Genomic DNA, 21078 nt, shown 5'->3' with positions numbered 1-21078 from the left:
AGTCACTGGTTTCTGCCTTAAGGTGAACTGTTGAGATCTTAAAATGCTGCTAGGAAAGTTGATGTGACAAACAGCTCTGAGAGAACAAAAGGATGAAACAAACAGGGTGTGTGAATTCCGGTTGTTTACACAGCCAGAATATAATCAAGGATTTTTTTTTTATGTTTGTGCGTGTACACATATTAAATTCCTAAATTCCATGTTTTCCCTCTGTTGCAGTTTTGTCTTCTTTTTTATCAGTAAATATATTTTTTGTATATATTATTATAATTACATTCTGATCACTTTTTGTGTGTATTATTTTTACAGCTCAGCCTGCAGGGCTGCCTGAAATCCTGAAGAAGTCGCTACACAGCTGTTCTGTTAGAGGGGGAGAAGAACTTTTCATCATTGGCAAAAACTTCCTTAAGGACACTAAAGTCTTATTCCATGAGAATATTACAGGTATGTTTTTTTTTGTTGATATGTTGGTTTCATGTTTTGTTTTTTTAAAAGTTTTTGGAAAATAAACAGGCCCCGTCTTTAATCTCTTCCAGATGAGAAATCATGGAAGGCAGAAGCTGAGATTGATATGGAGCTGTTTCACCCGGTAACGTGATTGTTTCTGTGTTTCTAACTTAATTTCTGCTGGACTGAGTAGCTAGAAAGAGCAATTTCAGATTTGTAAGGGGCTTCAGATATAATCATCTTAAATGGCAACTTGTCCAAAGGATTGAGTAGTCTCATTGTGTTCTGACCTAATTACAATCTGTCTGAGAGGCTATTCTTAACATGTCTCAACAGTCCAGTTGAGACATGTTAAGTACACAAAATGGTCAGAAGTAGATTAATTGGTCAATCCGCAGCTAATAAAAGAAGTCCTTGTGTGTAATTCTTGGATATTGTGTACTAACTGCATGCTTACAGGCCACCTTGTGTGCTGTGTTTCAGGGGGCCTGTGTATGCACTGACTGTCACTGTTTTATCTCTGTTTTTAACCCTGCTGTGTCCAGACAGTGTACCTTCTGTCCCCTTCGTGAGACAGTCTTTCACGATTTTAGTGAGTGTGGGAGACTTGCAGTGCTCTTCACTCTTCGAACGAATGTTTTTAATCTGTTCAGTGTCAGGAAATTCACCTACGGTGCTGGGTACAATAAATCGAATCAAAGAAAGTGGCAGCTTTTAAATTTTATCTCTGGAGAGGCAAAACAATTTACGTGACCAGGAAGAGGAGAATTGAAAACAATACTGTTCAAGAAGCAGCTACTGTTTTTTGCTGTAACATTAAAAATAGAATTTGGCTTTTATAAAATGACAAAAGACCTAAACAACTTTAGGAACATCTGGTGTCACAAAAATATCCTGTGCACTTTAGTTGATGATCACCTCACTTTTGCAAACTTCCTGATATAATGCACTACTTTTTAAATTGTATTTCCTTTTATTTTATGGTTTTTAGTGTTTTTGAAGCACTTAGTACTTTCATCTAATGAAAAATTGTAAAATGTTTGAATGTGATTGAAGTGGTTTTGCAAAAAATCTTCTTCTTCTTCTATTTTTTTAGTTTTCTGGTAATAAAAAACAAACAAACTAGACATGTTCATGTGCGGTTTTTCCAGACAGACACAATAGTGGTCTGTCACTTAAAAGAGCTTTAAATTTTTTCAGCAGAGCCTCCTCTGTGTGTACAAAATGTTAAAAAAAGATTAATTTTGTGTTGCTGGTAACCCCCTAGAATCACTTGATCGTGAAGATCCCCCAATACCAGAACCAAGCCATCACCTCTTCAGTGAGTGTGGGGATCTATGTGGTGACGAATGCAGGGAGATCACATGACATCCAGGCTTTTACCTACACTCCAGATATAGGTTTGTTCTACTTAATTCACTTAAGAGTCTCTTCATTTGTTTTAACAATAAATACCCGTTCATTTCTACACACTAGATCTTTATTGCCTTGCTTTCAGGTTTATTTATTGGCACCACAACGAGCTTTCAATCAAAAGAATTCTGGCTCACATTTTCACATGTCGTTTCTACAAATGTGTCACAACTTGCTTATGTTTTCATTAGAACAGTATGGAATAGGAAAGCTCTTGGTGAGAAACTTGATGGATGTGGTAATCATAATATGAAAGTGACATAATGAAGTGCACTGTCCACTTTTGAACAATTCCTGACAAGTTTTTCTTAAAACTCATTTTCTTCCACAGCCTTAAATGATATTTCTGTGAAGAAGGAGATGCCATCACCAGTCAAGACTTGTCCGTTTGATGAACCGATTAAAGGTCCCTTTTTCCCTTGTTTATGCTTACTAGAATCTACATGACATGATTGTAGTGTCCTATGTGAAAGCTCATTTATTTGATAGTATTCCATTAATTTTACAGAATAGTACTTTTTGTTATATTATGTGATTTTCTCCTGCAGCTCTAGATGGTTCCTTGATGCCTTCTATGATGCCTTTAGTTAAGAGAGAAGACATCACCCCGATGGAGATCACTAGTAACCTCCAGTCCTCTGGTGTTTTTAAGGTAATACATCAACCTTGTATCTTAGTGGGGACCCAGTAGATAATCATTTCATAGGTATATAGATCATATTAAAACAAATTTAATTTAATGAACTAATTTTTATAAATTACATATTTAAAGAAATTGTATTTCTTCATTAGTTTGACTATGCTATTAATCTCATCAGCATCTAAAACAAGATCTTTTATTTTATATTACAATTTCAGCAGACTGGTGACCTGTGCCCATCTCAGCAGAACACAGACATGACTGGAGATCAACTAAATAAATCCAATCCCTTCTCCAGTAACCTATCCCAGCCGGCAGGTGACTGCGACAAAGGCCAGACTCCTGTTTTTACCAGCACAGGGTCGTTGAGCACCATCCATGAGCAGGACATCGCCGTTTCCAACTCTTTCTCTGTGCCTTCCAATTCTTTGCTTCAACAAGGCTCGCAGCGATTCCTCCTGGAGCCCAGAGAGGGACTCGGGCAGGAGAGGGCCAATGGAGTCCCAGGAGCCGTGGGGAGGCTGTGTCGAGAACCTGGATCTCAACAGCAGCAACTTACGCTGTTGCCCCCAGATGAAGTGGCCCAACTAGAGGAAGCAGTGCAACAACTTAAAGCCAAAGGATTCTGCAACTTACCGCTTCAATCTGACAACTCAGCGGCCAATGAACAGCAGCAACACATCCAACACCAACAGCATATCCAGAAACAGCAAATTCAGCAGCAGCAGCATCAAATCCAGCAGCAGCTTCAACAGCAGCAGCTTCAACAGCAGCAACAGCACCAGGTTTTGGAGAATTTACAGCAACAGTTGTTTCAGTCACAGATTCAGATGCAGTGTGGGATGTTTCAGGATGCCTCACAGGAGAAGACTGCAGAACAGCAAGGGGCCACACAAGGAGTTGTGCCAAATCAGGGGACCCTATTCCAACAGACCCAACAGCAGCAGCAGCAACAAGCAGCCCTTTACCAGCAGGCCAATGACCTGCTTCCCATTCAGACCAACTTCCTGCAGCAGACACCTTCTCATCCTTCACCACCCATATTCCACAATGAAACTCAAGATCCACAGGGGGGTTTGTTTCAGAAGGCCTCTCAAGAGCAGGTTCAAGCTGCTCTTTTTCAGAGCACCATGACGGTGTTACAGTCTCAAGACCAACGGCCCTCGACCCCTGGACTTTTCCACCCTCAAACATCCCTGTCCTCTCAGCTGACTACCAGTGGTTCTCAACAATCACAGCCGCTGGCCTTCCTCATTGCTCCACAAAATCCTGCGCCTGAACCACAATCAGTATTTCAGGCTCAGACACAACTCACTCCAAACCAACAGGGAAGCCCCATGGAGCAGCAGCAGCCCTCTCAGCCTCATTCCCACACTCAGCCGACCCAACCGGCTTCTTTATATCAGAATATCTCCCCACATTCATCTGCAAACACAAGCCAGCAGCAGCAGCAGCAGCAACAGACTGGACTCTTGTTCTGCAACAACCCCATGTCCAGTCCGGACCAGGCTTCCAGCCTCATGTTCAGCAGCCAGGTTCAGATGCCACCGCTGACTAGCAGCAGTTTAGTTTCTCAAGAGCCCCAAAACCCTTCCGTTCTCTTTTCCCAAGCCGCCATGGTGACAGTAAACCAACAGGATAGTTCTGAGCCTATGGCCATAGGGAATCCCACCAACCCACAACAGCAAGTGCTATTTCAGGAGCAACAGCCGATGCAGTTGGCAAGAGACTCCATAAACCATCAGGAGCAGCCTGTGGGCCTCTTCATGAGTCAGTCTAACATGGGCACACTGCAGGGGGGGCTTGCAGCACAGGAGCTCACACAATCAGCCATCTTTGCCACACAGACCAGTGTGACCACCCTCCAGACTACCACCTCCTCCCCTGTCCAACGGCCAGGGACCGTGTTCCAGACCACCGTCAGTGGAAGCATCAATCAATCGAGCCAGCCTCAACAACCTGGCCTCTTCCTCTTTGGGATGCAGAATGGTAAGGACTTGATAATGAAGGTGCACGTCCATAAATTGAGACCTTAAACTTGTTGATGAGAGCAATAAGTTCAGTTGGCTGTAATGCTAAATAGCCAGGGACACCTGTCGGGAACTCAATCAGCAAATTAAATTTTTGTTCCACACGTAATGAATCATACTACATACCTGATGGGAGATATGGTAAATTTCAAAGTAAATGGATTGGCACCCTAAAAAAGAAAACTACATTTCGTGATAAATTGCGTGATATATCCATCCATCCATCTTCCACCGCTTATCCTTAGTCGGGTCGCGGGGGCAGCAGCTTCAACAGGGAGCCCCAAACTTCCCTTTCCCCGGCCACATCCACCAGCTCTGACTGGGGGATCCCAAGGCGTTCCCAGGCCAGTGTTGAGATAGAATCCCTCCATCTGGTCCTGGGTCTGCCCCGAGGTCTCCTTCCAGCTGGACGTGCCAGAAACACCTCCCTAGGGAGGCGTCCCGGAGGCATCCGCACCAGATGCCCAAACCACCTCATGACCCATCGCTCATGACCATAGGTGAGGGTAGGAATGGAGATTGAACAGTAGATGGAGAGCTTTGCCTCTCGGCTTAGCTCCCTCTTTGTGACAACAGTGCAGTAAAGCAACTGCAATACCTCTCCTGCCAATTCTCCGTCCAATCTCACGCTCCATTGTTCCCTCACTCGTGAACAGGACCCCAAGTTACTTAAACTCCTTCACTTGTGGAAGGACCTCATTCCCCACTCGGAGAAGGCAGTCCACCGGTTTCCTGCTGAGGACCATGCCTCAAGGCTGAGGAGTGTGATGCTCCTGTAGTTGGCACACACCCTCTGGTCCCCCTTTTTAAAAAGAGGAACCACCACCCCAGTCTGCCACTCTTTCCAAAACACACGGTCAAAGGTTAGATGATAGATAGATACTTTATCAATCCCGGAGGAAATTGTATAAAAATGTGAAGATACGATCACAAGATCAATCATTGACCTCAGACCCAGGGCGGAGGTCAATTCCACAATATAGCAATGAAATATTTATTTTATTATTTAATTAAAATAATTGAAATGTTTATGAATCCTCCCAATACCTTTTCTCACACTCTTATAGACTGTTTAAAGCACTTTTCTATTCAGGAAAAGTTGCAGGAGGAACCGTGAGTCGGGATGACGTGGCTGACGTGGATGCTGTCAACCAATAGCATGCGCGTACGGTATCATGTGACTACCTACTAAAAATTTGCGATATTGTGAATCGCGAATAAGTGAGGGATTATGTACTGTCCAATTATGAATCTAGCTAACTTTGTTTTTTGTTATGCAATTTCCTCCGGGATTAATAAAGTATCTATCTATCTATCTATCTATCTATCTATCTATCTATCTATCTATCTATCTATCTATCTATCTATCTGTTTTATTTAGAGGAAATGGGTCAATCCTGGATTGTGGGATGCAGATGGTTAAATTTGTATTCTCAACACATGTATGAACAAAACTATCATGCTACGACTAATTGAAACTAACCTGCGTCATGCTATATGTTCTCTCATGGTGACTAGCTTCTTTTTTGTTGTCCTCACAGAATGCAGCTCAATGATGAACTCTGCTGGAAACACCGTGTCGGACCAGATCATAGCCATCAGCCAGTCGGGTCAGAACCAGAGAGAGAGTGACGCACGCATCCAGTCTCTACTCAGCCAGGCCCTGTCTTCATCTGGTTCTGTTCAGAACAGCATGGCTGCCTCCCAGAACATGGAGAAGATGGATGACCTGCTAGTCAGCCTGCAGGAGACAGGCAGTATCTTAACTCGTTCATACTAACATTCATATTGGTTTCTTTTTTTATTTATTACTGGTTATACCTGCAATAATTGTAAAATATAGAGAGAATAAATTTACTGTCTGTTAATAAGCAGATCAGGTGAAAGATTTGTGAATTTGCCCATTTCAGATATACTGAGTACTGTTTGCAGATAAGTATTTTTTCCCTCCTAACATATAATTCCATTTACTTATTTGTTAAAAGCAGAGAGAGTGATGTGAAATTATTGCTGAGGACAAATAAGATAAAGTGTCATCTTGACAGTGATTTTTTTTTGGATAACACAAGAGATAAAATAAATTGGTATTTGGTCTTTCTTTTTCTTCAACTTCTCCTACAACAAGCCATGAATTTATAGGCTTTGTATTTCAGTTCACCTGTGTGTGAGTGTACACACATTGTCAGCAATGATATTCTCACACCTTTGCAGTTTTCATGGTGTAGTGTTAGTTAAAGCTTATACTTTATATGCTACGTTGTCATTTTTTGTAGCTTGGAGTGCAGTTTTTGGTACAGAAAGGTTTAGACAGAATACGGTGAACATGAATGACATTTGATTCTACAGATGATTGGTTATATATAGAGAAACTCTTTATTAGGTATACGTACATTAAGTCACGCTGCAGGTTGTGTTCTGCTATTTTCAAAAGACCAGGCTTGGTTAGTTCTAGTCTTGTGTAAATATGTTAATCACAGTAATTAATGTAAAAGGTAATTTGTTCTTCAGCCAATAACTGTGCAGGAAAAATACTTCCCTCCAGCGATTAAACTTATCCTTCAACAGTAGATACCATCTTCATCTTTCAGCCGGTGCCTGTTTTAAGAAAACTTCACAGTTACCTCAGATGTCTTTTTTTTACATATTATGTATTCAGCACTTTATGATGCTGCCTCTTCCTCATTATTTACAGTGAAGAAGATTCTTATTAACATGCTCAGACATGAGTCATTGTCATTACTGTCCGTATTTGTAATGCAATGCATATAAAATTGGGAAGACTCACTTTTTCCGATGAAGCCAGTACGAATAAATTCATGATTCGACCAGTGACCTTATTTTTAGTTAGTCGCCACTTTTTTTTCTGTTGACCATTGCATTAAAATTTTGCCGACCATCATTGCACTTCAAAAACACAAATTCGCTATCGGTTCTTGAAACAGAGTTGGAGAAATTACACAAAAATGTGAATTAGTATATTTTATTCAAATAGTGTAATTTCAGCTGACATATACTGTATGTGATTCATATTTAAGTACATAATTCTACAGTTGACCCCTTAGAATGTGATATAATGTTTTATTTTTGTTTTTATTATAAGGATAAGTTGTAAGGGTCATTATATGTTTCAGTGTCATTTCCATGGCATCATTCTGCGTCAGGCACGCATGAACTGGAATAGTATTCTTAAACCAGCAAGTAAAGAACCTTTTTATTTTGACACTTTTGTTATGCCATGGATTTAGTGAAAATAAGGAGAAGTAGTAGAGTAGATTATTGGCAGCAGCTGTTCATTACACATCTTCTCCACATGATGGTAATAACATGCAGGAGACCATTTACTTACTTCCTTGTAAATGCAAAGCGTTAAAGATGTAGTATCTTAGTCAGCGGTCCCGGGACCGGAATTTGACTCAAATGTTTCCTTCCATGAATCCTGATGATCGGCCAGTTTTATGGCTTTTATGCTTTTATTTTCCTGTTTCTTATTTAAACTGAACTTAAGCGCGAACAAGGCGCTGGTCTTTCTGAAGATGACATTATTAACTCCATATTACATATTTCTATGTATGTGGAAATTGTATACATTTTATAAACGTGATTCTTTGAACTACGGCATTAGTTTGAATGGTTTTTAAAGGGTCTCTACTTCTGAAGGATACCTGACTTTGGAGAAAAATGCTATCTGTGATTGGCTTTCTTCAACTTGTGAAATAGAAGAACGAAGATTTCCAGTGTAAGATATTTATGATTTTATTTGTTTTTGTTTGTTTAACAAAGTATAAGAATATCTTTTTTTCTTTGGGGGGGGGGGGTAGTACCTGTGCCTTTTTTCAAAAATGTGTATCTAATTTATTTCTGCTTTGGTTATTTTCCAAATGACCTCCTGTAATCACAGTTGTGTTCAGATATTTTCTACATGTGTTAGTGACTACAGTGTGATTTGGCTTCAACACTTGCTAAGGGTGTGACTGGCACCTTTTGTTGATGATAAATGTGCTTTGAACACATGTATATCAAGTAGTGCACAGTTACTCTAGTGATTCTGGGTTTCATTGTAATAATATACAACTCACTGTACATATGTTGTGTTGAATAAAGGCTTATATTGGACATCTGTTTGACAAGTGGTAACACTGAACCTTTTTAATGTTAATATCATAAACCCTACAAAACTGGACCAACTACAGTATTTTTACAATGAATGTAATGATTCATCAAGGCCAGAAATGTCTCAGATGCAAACTGTTCTTTTATATAAATACTGGAAAACGACTTACTGTTTGTAAATCTCAATTGTGTCTTTACAATATATGTACAGCGATCAGAAATATGTAGAAGTGTGACTCATTATATGGTCAGTACTGGTTGTATGGAGAAGAGGCCAAATGTTGAATAAAAGTTGTTATATTTCAGTAAGACGCTACAGACTCTTGACTGTCTCTGTGTTTCTTGACAGAACATTTAACCTAATTGTCAACAGAGACTATCAAAGATATTTAGAGCTCTAGCTACGATGTCACTTTACACACTGGTAGGTATTGTGCGTGTGTTCGAAGGAGATGTAGCACTGATCAGATTGATGATTATCTGTGTTGCCTGTCTTCATTAATTAGGATGTTTTGAAGCCATAACACTTTACATGTGTAACAGGAGTGAGCCTATAGATGTGGTTGTGGTTGTGTAATTGTTTATACTGAAGTATTCTTTGCATTTATGTTATACAATAGATGCTGGCAAATCTCTAAAACTGCTATGCAGCTAATTTAAGGTAAATTTAGATTTTTAAAAAAAATATGTTTTTCTAAGATGCTACAAAGTATAAAACCAAAAAAGCTGTTCTTTTTTATTATTTGTGTTGCTTGTTGAAATAGTGTCTGGAGCTTTGAGTGCCACCTGAAGATTAAGCATTTTAATCTTTAGAAGTCTCATTTTTTTCTTTGTTTTGAAAAGGCGCGTAGGTTGTTTGTCATTTCTCCTAATTCCCTTCTTGTCGTCAGGGTTTTTTTTGTGTCCAGTCTCACTTTTTAACAGTGTTTCCTTATCTTACTGATATTCAGATCAGCAATCATCTATTAATTTTACTACTAAAATAATCTGAAATACATTTTATCAGTGCTGATCTTTGATTGTTTTTCACCTAATGCTTGTTGGTGTAACATATTTTGAGTCACGTCTCCCCTGACAGATGTGGAGCATTTTTCTAGTAAACTGACTATTACTCCTGAAATCAGCAAGTGGGAAACTTTTACCTTTTTATTTCTAACCATCTGAACAACTGTCAAATAATCACCTTCGGGGTTAAACAGTATATTTTTATTTGGCTTTTATTGGTACATTTTATTTTGCAGTTACATTTCTGTAAACTTACTGCTGTATATATTAAACATATATTCCAAAAATACTAAGCCTTGGAGCTCTTATTTCATACTTTTTTATGTGTGATTCTGCACAGGTTTGCTTCGGCTGCCAAACAAAGATTGGTTTGAATTGTCACATCAAAGCACCCTACAGTCCATGGTGTAATACACAGTATATAAACTTCACAGCTCTCATCTGAAATAAATAATGTAAGTAATGCTTGAAAAATCATATATCAGCAAATGAAAGTATAATATGGGAATATACAGCCACTATATTATATTTAGTGCTCAGTTCTTTATTTTCTTCTATATAATGACTTAAAAATAATGAGTTCTTATTTGGATCAGTGTGAGATTTTTGGGAGTGAAGTTGTTCTCTTTTATTGTTGCAAGAGGAAGTGTAGTGAATCACTGCAACTGTGACATGATTTCTTATGACATTTAGAAAGTACCTAAATCTTGTCTTGTCTTGAGCCATTGTGTGTGTGTGTGTTTGTGTGTGTGTGTCTGTGTGTGTGTCTGTGTGTTTTCTGACACTAGTAGCGTAGCAACACATCTGAGATTCTGTCATTTTAGTTTTTAAACATGGATTAATTTTTTTAATATCAAGTTCTTATGTACGTAAATATCTGTCAACTGAAGACAACCATTAGCTTTATTGTAACACTTGAGTTGTATAGTGATACCATCTGGAAGAATCAAACACTCCATCCGTTTCCATGGAAACAAAGGGCACTAGTCGTGGACTTTGCATCTTCACTATCTGCAGACATTCCTGTATTTTCATATTCATGATTCGAGTATTGACCCATCAGTCTGGTCTGAGATGTTGGCTGAAGTTTGAAGTGACTTTGAAGTGTGTGGCAAAATGCCACACACTTCAAATTCATTCATTCATTCATTCATTCATTCATTCATTCATTCATTCATTCATTCATTCATTCATTCATTCATTCATTCATTTTCTGACCGCTTCATCATACCAATTGATATTTTTGCATCCAAGTAGATGTCCTACCAGAGCAAATGAACCCTCACAGAAGCTTTTAGCTGGACGGAACTGGTTGGATGAAAGGCTTCAAAGCTTTATGAAGCTCCTGCACCTGGCAGTGGTTGTTGATACCTGATTTCAGTAGGACGTAGCTAAACGGTTTCCGACAGCCTTGAACGCCTCATCAAGCCTTCGCTCGTACGTGTTGCGTGCGCGTTCTTGGGCCTTTCCGAGTACGGCATCTACAACATGGCTGACGTAACAGCGGTGGACGGAGGGAAACTCAGCAAAAAGTGAGTTTATTCATTTTTGTCTTTGCATTTTGACAATTCTGAACATAGATTACTGTGACGTTCTACTCAAATAATCGGTTCTTTTATCATTTTTGATCGTTTAAATGTGCTAATGAGGATAATACAAGAACCAGCCTGACGATAATACAAAGTGAGCTCCACATGAACAAACGTTAGCATACATATCCCATCATTCAGTTCGGTTATTTACCTGGTAGTTGTAGTCCTGATCATGAACAGAAGTTGTTATATTTATGCATTGAACAAGTGTATGAAACTACAAGATCCGGAGTACCTATAAAACGTCCTCTGTTGTATCGTGTGCTCCTGTGGATTTACCTGCTTATAGTTCCTGTAACGCTAATACATAACATGAAATAGTTCTTCTTGCTTTTTCTATAAGTGGATGTACTTTCGTAATTCAAAGCGCAATTATTTTGTAAGGTGAAATGGGTCGAACTGAGAACGCCTTGACATTGTATGTTAGCATCACCGTTAGGTTATCGCTGACCTCGCTAACTAAAAGTGAAAGTAAACAGGTTACTCTGCCTGAGCTTTATTATCATTCTTAGGTTTTTTCTTTTTTTTTCTTTTTTTTTTTGAGTGGACGTATTTTTATTCCCTGGTACTCATCAGCAGAGTCATTTGCAACTCAACAGTGTCTTGCTATTCTCTGTTGGGCCCAAGGCAGCCTTTACGGCATATGCTTTTATTCTGTATATGTCTATTTTCTCAGGTGTGATTGCTAGCAGCGTTAGCTCAACATGCTGTGTCTGGCCAGAGCATTCAGGCAAGCCCTTGGGGTCAGGGGACAATGGTTAAAATATGTACCCCCACCATCGGCTGCAGTACCTGCTCAAATTTATGGAATACGTTGGAGAGGTGACAAAAGGTTGGTGGCTTTTGCATTCCATTGAAAAAGACAGCCAACCTTTTGTCATCAGAGTCCTTGTGGTCCCCTTCTCCCACCTGCGTCATTTTTTTATTGTGCACATCTGGTATTATCAGATTTGATTGCACTCCACAATCCTGTTCCGCATGTAACACGATGAAACTAAAACCACTCTATGGTTATATGGAAAGTCAGTCAATAACCAAGTTGAATATCAAACCTATTGTCAGGTCATAATTTAATGTAACCGATGGCCCATCTTTTTTTCCATTTATCTGCTTTGTCAGTGAGATAAAGAGACGGCTGAAAGCTGAAAAGAAGGCAGCTGAGAAAGACGCCAAAGTCAGAGAACAGGCTGAGCAAAAGGCGGAATTGAATGATCAGGGAGGCCAACATGCCTGTGCAGATGAGGAGACGCTTGACCCAAATGTGAGATATTTCTGCAGTAGCAATACCTCACTGATTTTTTTTAATCATGCACTTAATTTTCGGTCATTGTTTTTTAAAAACATACAAAAAAAACTTGTCTCTTTCCTTCTAATATAGCAATACTTCAAGATTCGCTCCCAGGCCATCCAGGAGCTCAAGGGGACAGTGGAGGACCCATACCCACACAAGTTTCATGTTGATATTTCACTCACAGAGTTTATTGAGAAATACGACCATCTACAGCCTGGTGACCACCTGACCGATGTTGTCCTTAATCTATCAGGTACCAGAAGTATTTGTGATCTAAACTTGCTCTTTATTTTGTATGCAACCTGTAATCCAGTAGATTTCCTGTTAAGCTAAGTGTGTGATTGGCAGGCCGTGTCCATGCTAAGAGGGTTTCTGGTGCCAAGCTGCTGTTCTACGACCTGCGAGGTGAAGGAGTCAAGTTGCAAGTTATGGCAAACTCCAGGTACAGAATGACGGCTATGGTCCACAAAAATGATGCTGCTACTTCTTTTTTAGACTGTTATTCTGTTTGTTATATTACTACTTTTTACTTGCACTAGTTTACACACACCATGTTGCAGTTGTGTACAGTGAGATAATAGGTTATTTATTGAACTGCCCCACTTGACTGATTCTGTGCTCCGGAAGCCAAGGAACAGACATTTCGTTGTATAAATTTCACTCTCGATTTTTTTTTGTGTGCAATGATAAATAAAGAAACTCTAAAGTCTTAGAGTGCATTTAGGTAATGTTTGTGTAACGTTTTCTACTCTCAGGAACTACAAGTCAGAGGCGGACTTTGTGACCATCAACAACAAGCTGCGCCGTGGTGATATCATTGGTGTTCGTGGTAATCCAGGGAAGACCAAAAAAGGAGAATTGAGCATCATTCCTATAGAGCTGACCCTGCTGTCTCCGTGCCTGCACATGTTGCCCCATCTCCACTTTGGCCTCAAAGACAAGGTAATAACCTTGTTATTAACACTCTTATGTTTTCTTCTTTGAATGCTTAGATGACGACAAGTCTTCTCACCACTGTAAGAAAACCCTGCTTCACTTGAAACTGGTGAACTAAAAAGCAGATTCAAAAAATATAGCATCTAAATTCCATGTTGCCGTTTATAATTTTGCAGGTGCCTCAGGGATTTGATATTTACTCACATTGCTTGTGATATTTGTGAAATTTAATTAGCAAGAACTAATGTTAAAGCGTTTGTTCTCAACCTTGTGATCTTTCAAAGGAAACAAGATTCCGCCAGCGCTACTTGGACTTGATTCTCAACGATTATGTAAGGCAGAAGTTTATAACTCGCGCCAAAATCATCACGTATGTGCGCAGCTTCCTGGACCAGCTTGGCTTTTTAGAAGTAAGTATTTGCCTGTCTTGAATAAAAATGTTGACCATGTCAGATAGTGAATCAGCTGAATACTGTGTCTTTAGTATTTCAAATTTGTTCCACTTCTGAGAATGGTAAAATGTCAGCTTGCATGGCTGAATCGTGGTTGCTGTTGCTTCAGATTGAGACTCCCATGATGAATATCATTCCTGGAGGAGCTGTGGCCCGTCCGTTCGTCACTTACCACAATGAGCTCGACATGAACCTGTACATGAGGATCGCGCCTGAGCTCTACCACAAGGTAGTCCAAAGAGCCATCCTCTTTAATAATCAACCACTTCCAGAGGGAAGATCTTTGTAAATATGTTGTCAATTTTGTGATTTGCCTGTAAACAGTTTGTGCAAAAAGGTATCTATTATTTTAACATTTGAAATGTATTCTTATTTGGCTGTCTCTCCCACAGATGCTTGTGGTTGGTGGAATGGACAGGGTGTATGAGATCGGTCGCCAGTTCAGGAATGAAGGCATTGATCTTACTCATAATCCAGAGTTCACCACCTGTGAATTCTACATGGCGTATGCAGATTACAATGACCTGATGGAAATCACAGAGAAACTAGTCTCAGGTCAGTGACAGCAGTCATTTACTTCTTCTATCAGGGTTTTGACTGATCGTTTGACAACAGACACTTTATATCACAACAGGGTATCTCCCGGTTTGATTTAAAAATGTCAAGGTGGTTCATGTTTCCAGTCCATTTGGGTTGTCTGTACACATCATCAAGTTGTGATGGGGGTCATTGTTGTTCCATCTGGTGGCAGAGGCAGTAACTGCACTCAAACAAACATCTGTATGACTACAAGGAGGCAGGGCACAAAAGAAGTGATGTTTTCGGGACATATTTGTGCAGTGACATCTCATGTCTCATCGTACGGAACATAATCAAGAACAAAGACTTTACGTAAATGAAAGGATTTTTTGAGAAAAAATGTACTCAATAATTAGCCTAAAAGTTAATGAAACACCATTTTATTATCTTGTGAATGATTGTCCCTGTTGATCTGGGATAAACCATGATCTACCCACAACATATTAACTAACCAAACCAAAGCAAGTCCAACACCTTTTCCTTAACTAGCAGCACCCTGGGTAACACGTTCCTAACCATATCAGTCCACAAATACCCCAAACGGTAAAAAAAAGATTTTACCAGAAAACCACAAAAACGTACCTCCGCAGGCCTCAGTCAATGAGTTCAATCTTGCACTGCTGCTTTCCCTGCCATCTTTTCATATCTAGGTTTCTTGCTCTCATAGGCTTCTTCAACTTTGTTACCAGGGACAGATTCAGCCATAGTGGAGTGCTAACTATGTGCAGTGTAAGATTTATTTTCAAGAAACATTGTAACAAAGACAAAAATCCATCAAAACTCAAATTTCCTTACTTTCTGTGCATAATTTGTTGAATACAGGTGACAATGATTCCAGCGTACAGTAGACAATAATATTTTCCTACTCAATCCCAGTAGAGTTCTCTGGTAGGGAAAGGGTAGAGAATCAACAGTAATGCAAGGAGTAAGAAAAACATTTAGTTAATTAACCATTACAGAGTGATACTGTCTTAAAGGCATTCATTTTATGTTCGCTGTGCCAACACCCAAATCAACCAATCCAGTCCTCACTGATATACAGTATATAGTAAGCCAATCAACCGTCAGATATTAAATATGTTACAGTGAGGCTACGACTGATAGCCATGCTTGACATCAAAGGTTTGTGTTTCACATTGAAGTCATTCATATATACAGTGTGGATTTAGTTAATTTTCCATGTACAGTATGCACTGTATCATGAGGGGCTACAACAGGGTGGCCCCACCAACACACTGACCACCATAGTTGTATTTTAGACATGAACTGGAAGAACAGAGAACAATTAAATTAACTAAAAAAGCATTTAAAATATTATTTAATATAAAAAAACCCTCTACAAATTAAATAAAAATAGTGGTGATGCTGTAAGTTTAATTATAGCAGACAAAAATATTTGACAATTGATAATAATATAAATACAGAAAAAAATAGATTATATGTATTACACACACACACACAAACACACACACACACATATATATATATATGTATGTGTGTGTGTGTGTGTGTGTGTGTATGGGTACATATATATACATGCACGTGCATATACCTGTATATGCATTTACAGTAATACTAAGAAATGACAAGATATAGTCGTTTTAACTGACTATAGCATATAAAAGACTATGACTATGGCATTTAAATGCTAAATGCATTTACATGCTCTAAATACTGTAATGCATTCAGCATTTACAGCAATGCTAAAACATGACTATAGAATGAACAATAACCTCTCACCAGTAGATGGCACTGTGTTTCCACAGTCACACTGAAAGTAATATGCAGTGTGTCTGCTTGTGGGTCAACATGGAGCCAATTGCCAGCAGCACCTTTGTTGCAATCGATTGAGAGAAAATTAAACCTTTGTCTCAATGCCGAGACACCAAACAAGTTATATTTGACCAGATTTCTATGAATCTGTTTAATGCAAAGACTGGAATGTGTTTTTATGTAGATGAGTATATGCATATTGCTGTCATAGACGATTTACTGCTGTTATGATAGTGGTAGTGAATCACAGCATGACAAATACGTGACTCATTCTGTCTGTCTTCACAAAAACGTTCTTGGTTCCATAACATTTAGTGTTCACTGGTTGAACTGGCACATCCTATATTTATCCATCTCATGATAACCCTAACCCTAATCTAAAGCATGAAAACAAAGATGGTGCTTAACATGAACATTTGAAGAAAAGGCCTCCTGTTGTCTAATTATCCTGTTGGTTATGTGTCTTTTAAACAACTGACTGAGACAATGCTGTCCATTGTGTCATGAGATATGTATGTTCAAGCTATGTAGATATTCATGAATTTGGAAGCAATAACTTCTAATATCTCGATTACACAATAAAGAATTGTTCAAAAACTCCTCCATGCATAAGATCCTCCAGCTCACCACCAAAATTCAATTGATTGTTCATTGATGCCTGAGGAGAAATCCAGATTTATGGTAGCTGCACCCTGGAATCACTCAGTAATGCCAACATTCAGGTAGTTGGTTGTAGCATGCCACAACATGAGCCTCCGTTCAGTTCTTCCCATCAATGTTTTCATCACTCTGACAACTCGCTGTCAGTCAACTAATGTTTTGATGACCAGAGGCTGAGTAAGTGGGCTTATATAGTGTTTTATTTCACTGTATGTGTCCAACGTTAAACCTGCTGCTATGTAAGGTGCCGCCAGATAATTCAGCATCAGCATCTTGCTGAAGAACACTTCAACGATTAGAGCTGAGATTTGAACCGCCGATCTTTTGATTTTCGGATGACCCGCTCTCCCAACTGAGCCACAGGTGCCCCAAAGCACTTTCTCAAAGCAAGATTACACAAGTTTATTGGCTTTTTTGTATAATTAGTTTGGATGAGTAACAGAAGAACCCATTTATACCCTTTAGAGTGGAACTAAGGATGAAATGCTGGAAGAGCTTTTTTCTGTACTAGAAAGGTTCAGGAGGGGGGTGCTACTGAGCTGATACCAAATATGTGGAAACCCTGACGGCATATATTGGTGAAGGCTTGTTCCCAACAGGAATTAATTGTACATTTTCCAATATTAATAGTCAATTTGTTATTGTTTTAGGAATGGTGAAGCACATCACTGGAGGATTCAAGGTGACCTATCACCCTGATGGACCAGAGGGACAAGCCTATGAGATTGACTTCACTCCACCATTCCGAAGAGTCAGCATGACACGTGACCTGGAGAAGATTATGGGAGTCAAGTTTCCTCCACCTCACAGCTACAACACTGATGGTCAAAATCTCTCGATAATCTTTTGTTCTCTCTTTGGCCACACCGGTGGCATTTTCAGAATCCTGTATTATTTATCCTTTATGTAGGATATTTTGTTTTATTTGTCTTTTTTCACTGTTTCAGGGCTTACTTTTGAGTGTTGTTAGTGGGTATGCTCCACAGGTAGGATGTGAGCTGGAGGAGAAGGAGAAATTCTGGTTGGACTTTGATGAAGTGATGCAGAGCATACCTAGAAGTGAGAGAGTTGTCATTGGTGCAGACTTCAATGGGCATGTTGGTGCAGGAAACAGGTGATGAGGAGGTGATGGGCAGGTTTGATATCCAGGAGAGGATGCAGAAGGACAGATGGTGGTTGACTTTGCAAAAAGGATGGAAACAGGCTGACAGATGAGGTTAGACAGGAATCTCCATGGACTATGATGTTTGCAGATGACATTGTGATCTGTAGTGAGAGCAGAGAACAGGTGGAGGAGAAGCTAGAGGTGGAGGTTTGTCCTGGAAAGGAGAAGAATGAAGGTTGGTCGCAGTAAGACAGAATACATGTGTGTGAATGAGAAGGACCCAAGTGGAAGAGTGAGGTTACAGGGAGAAGAGATCAAGAAGGTGGAGGATTTTAAGTACTTAGGGTCAACAGTCCAGGGCAATGGAGAGTGTGGAAAAGAGGTGAAGAAGCGTGTACAGGCAGGATGGAACGGGTGGAGGAAAGTGTCAAATGTGATTGAAGAGTTTCAGCTGAAATGAAAGGAAAGGTGTTCAAAGCTGTGGTGAGACCAGCGATGTTGTTTGGTCTAGAGACAGTGTCACTGAGGAGAAGACAGGAGACAGAGCTGGAGGTAGCAGAGATGAAGATACTGAGGTTCTCTTTGGGAGTGACCAGGAAGGATAGGATCAGGAATGAGTACATCAGAGGGACAGCACATGTTAGAGGTTTTGGAGATAAAGTCAGAGAGGCCAGACTGAGATGGTTTGGACATGTCCAGAGGAGAGATAGTGAATATATTGGTAGAAGGATGCTGAGTTTTGAACTGCTAGGCAGGAGGCCTAGAGGAAGACCAAAGAGGAGGTTTATGGACATAGTGAAAGAGGACATGATAGTAGTTGGTGTGAGAGAAGAGGATGCAGAAGACGGGGTTAGATGGAGGCAACTGATTCACTTTATCGACCCTTGAAGGGAAAAGCTGAAAAGAAGAGTTTACTTTTGAGTACCAAGTAGTCAGATTTCTCACATTTTTCTCATGCTTTTATCTTTAGAGACACGCAAATTCTTTGATGAACTTTGTGCACAAAAAGGAGTTGAATGTCCCCCTCCCCGGACCACTGCACGGCTTCTTGATAAGGTACTCTATTGTATTGATGAACACAATACTGTTCTACAGATTAGTACTTCTTCTTTTTGATTAGTTTCACTCTACTAATGGCTTTTTACCCACAGTTGGTTGGAGATTTCCTTGAGGTCACCTGTGTCAACCCCACGTTCATCTGTGATCACCCCCAAGTCATGAGTCCTTTAGCAAAATGGTTAGGGCTGCCTCGTTTTAGCTTTGTATTCATACTTTTTAAATGCAGTGTTGGGCTGCAGGCTAACACTACTTGAACTGTTACAGGCACAGATCAGAGAAAGGCTTAACGGAGCGTTTTGAGCTCTTTGTGATGAAGAAGGAAATCTGCAATGCTTACACTGAGTTGAATGATCCAGTAAGACAGAGGGAGCTTTTTGAGCAGCAGGCTAAGGTAATTACAAAACTCAAAATTGACAGACTTTTTTCCAACTTTCTATTCATGGACATTGTGACTGTTTTGTACAGGTTGACTCCACCTTTGCATCGTGGGGTTGTATATTAGATTTAGGACTAATAAGATTTGTATATATTTCAGGCCAAAGCCGAGGGTGATGATGAAGCCATGTTTATTGATGAGACCTTTTGCACAGCACTGGAATATGGACTGCCACCGACCGCCGGTTGGGGGATGGGTATTGATCGTCTGACTATGTTCCTCACTGACTCCAACAACATCAAGGTAATTGCATGATGTGCATCAAGATGCATTAGCAACATGCAATTAGTCCCAAAATCTAAATTAAAATAAAGGGGTTGCGTGTCATTGTTTCAAAAACAACCAATATGAGAATTTCCTGATCCATAAATAAAGTGAACTTCGACCTCAACTCAAATCAGACTTAAAGAGCAAAGAATCAATTCTTCTTAATTTATCGATATCTTGGCAAGATTCGTTACTTTTTCTGACTGTGTGGCACTTTATCCAGTTAAATCAAAGCTTTATTCTAATGATTCATAATCAAACAGACCAATCAGATTGTGAAACAGATTAAGCAGCACATTTTACTGCAGATGCGTTCTTAGGTATTTGAAGGTGTAGTTTCTGTTGATCATTCTGGTTTGCTTGTCACTGCTAATCTCTGCTTATCTTAGTATGTTTCTTGTTCATTTTGCAGATGTAATTATCTAGACATCAGATCAAAATGAACCTGAAACTGTTCCTTTTGTGAAGATGAATTACCTAATATCTCCAACATTTTCATTGTACACACTGGGGAGAGAGTTGCTTTGCCTCCCTTCTTTTTCATGCCATCAACATTTACAAAATCACTTTCTGAAATCTGCATGAGAATGTAGAATGAATTTCTCCGACCATTTGGTTTGCCACCATCTATGAATTAACGTCAAGAAAACAAGGTCAAAAATCGAAGTTAAACTACAGCAGTGATGTCCTCTTTTTTTGCTTTCACGTTGTAAGGGCGTTTGATGGGAATTATTTCTTTACAGGAGGTGTTGCTCTTTCCTGCCATGAAGCCTGATGACAACAAAACTTCGGTACCCACTGAGGGAACCTCCATCTAATGCCCTGACCTCTGACCTCTGCCACTATCAGACCTGTGAAAGAGAGTATGGAGCGTTTGTCTCACTGTAGTGATCAGCGGAGCCTGTGGGTTGTGTGGTTATTGCTGTTTGTCTCGGTGTAAGGGAATCATCATGTCTCTAATGTTTCTTTTCTTTCATTATGCTTTTCCTCTCACAGTTGTCCTTCTTGTACGACATAAGACACATTTTAATCTTTGTTGTCATCCAAACAATAAAATATATTTGGTATCATGTCAGGAACTGATGTTTGATGTGTTTTTTGTGCGGACTTCGATGGAGCACTTCTAAATATGCTTGGACATATTTCAAGAGGAGTGATTCTAGCTACCAGGTACATAAAGGATCCCACTTAAAATACCTCTGCGGTGTTCTAAATTCTTTCAGTTGTTGCAGGTCTGATTGTTACATTTAGTAGTAAGACAGGAACCTAGGAAGAGTAGACTT

At 39.6% G+C, this 21078-nt stretch overlaps 2 protein-coding genes across 6 annotated transcripts in view; both read left to right on the top strand.

The window, feature by feature from the left end:
• nfat5b (nuclear factor of activated T cells 5b) overlaps positions 1–9925 on the top strand; it is a 29875-nt gene extending 19950 nt beyond the window's left edge. For 2 of the 4 annotated variants that reach the window (XM_068315878.1, XM_068315905.1), the window contains exons 7-13: positions 310–444; positions 537–589; positions 1715–1847; positions 2192–2266; positions 2409–2512; positions 2719–4489; positions 6072–9925. In XM_068315878.1, the coding sequence (XP_068171979.1) occupies positions 310–444; positions 537–589; positions 1715–1847; positions 2192–2266; positions 2409–2512; positions 2719–4489; positions 6072–6310 (2510 nt within the window). In that variant the 3' untranslated portion in view covers positions 6311–9925. The remainder of the gene's footprint in view (positions 1–309; positions 445–536; positions 590–1714; positions 1848–2191; positions 2267–2408; positions 2513–2718; positions 4490–6071) is intronic. The other 2 variants (XM_068315897.1, XM_068315887.1) reach the window with 2 other exon arrangements.
• Positions 9926–11112: 1187 nt separating this feature from the next.
• kars1 (lysyl-tRNA synthetase 1) lies at positions 11113–20874 on the top strand. 2 transcript variants are annotated; one of them, XM_068304483.1, is made up of 15 exons: positions 11117–11177; positions 11914–12069; positions 12357–12498; positions 12616–12781; positions 12877–12970; positions 13284–13470; positions 13749–13874; positions 14026–14145; positions 14309–14471; positions 17579–17752; positions 19004–19089; positions 19185–19270; positions 19357–19483; positions 19628–19771; positions 20539–20874. In XM_068304483.1, exons 2-15 carry the CDS (start codon positions 11942–11944, stop codon positions 20611–20613), a joined length of 1818 nt encoding a protein of 605 aa, XP_068160584.1. In that variant the 5' UTR covers positions 11117–11177; positions 11914–11941; the 3' UTR covers positions 20614–20874. The 2 variants fall into 2 exon arrangements, with proteins under 2 accessions (XP_068160658.1, XP_068160584.1); XM_068304557.1 differs by lacking the exon at positions 11914–12069 and having other exon boundaries at positions 11113–11177.
• Positions 20875–21078: the final 204 nt, after the last annotated feature.

The sequence above is a fragment of the Antennarius striatus genome, chromosome 1 (genome assembly GCF_040054535.1).
Source record: "Antennarius striatus isolate MH-2024 chromosome 1, ASM4005453v1, whole genome shotgun sequence".
NCBI lineage: Eukaryota > Metazoa > Chordata > Actinopteri > Lophiiformes > Antennariidae > Antennarius > Antennarius striatus.
This window is presented reverse-complemented; position numbering and strand designations above follow the sequence as displayed.

What these genes read in the sequence shown, in the direction of transcription:
- kars1 (XM_068304483.1), top strand. Translation starts at nt 11,942, where the DNA reads ATGCTGTGTCTGGCCAGAGCATTCAGGCAAGCCCTTGGGGTCAGGGGA. An exon ending in TGTTGTCCTTAATCTATCAG is followed by an intron (nt 12,782 to 12,876) that starts GTACCAGAAGTA and finishes TGTGATTGGCAG; the next exon opens with GCCGTGTCCATGCTAAGAGG. An exon ending in TTTTTGAGCAGCAGGCTAAG is followed by an intron (nt 19,484 to 19,627) that starts GTAATTACAAAA and finishes TATATATTTCAG; the next exon opens with GCCAAAGCCGAGGGTGATGA.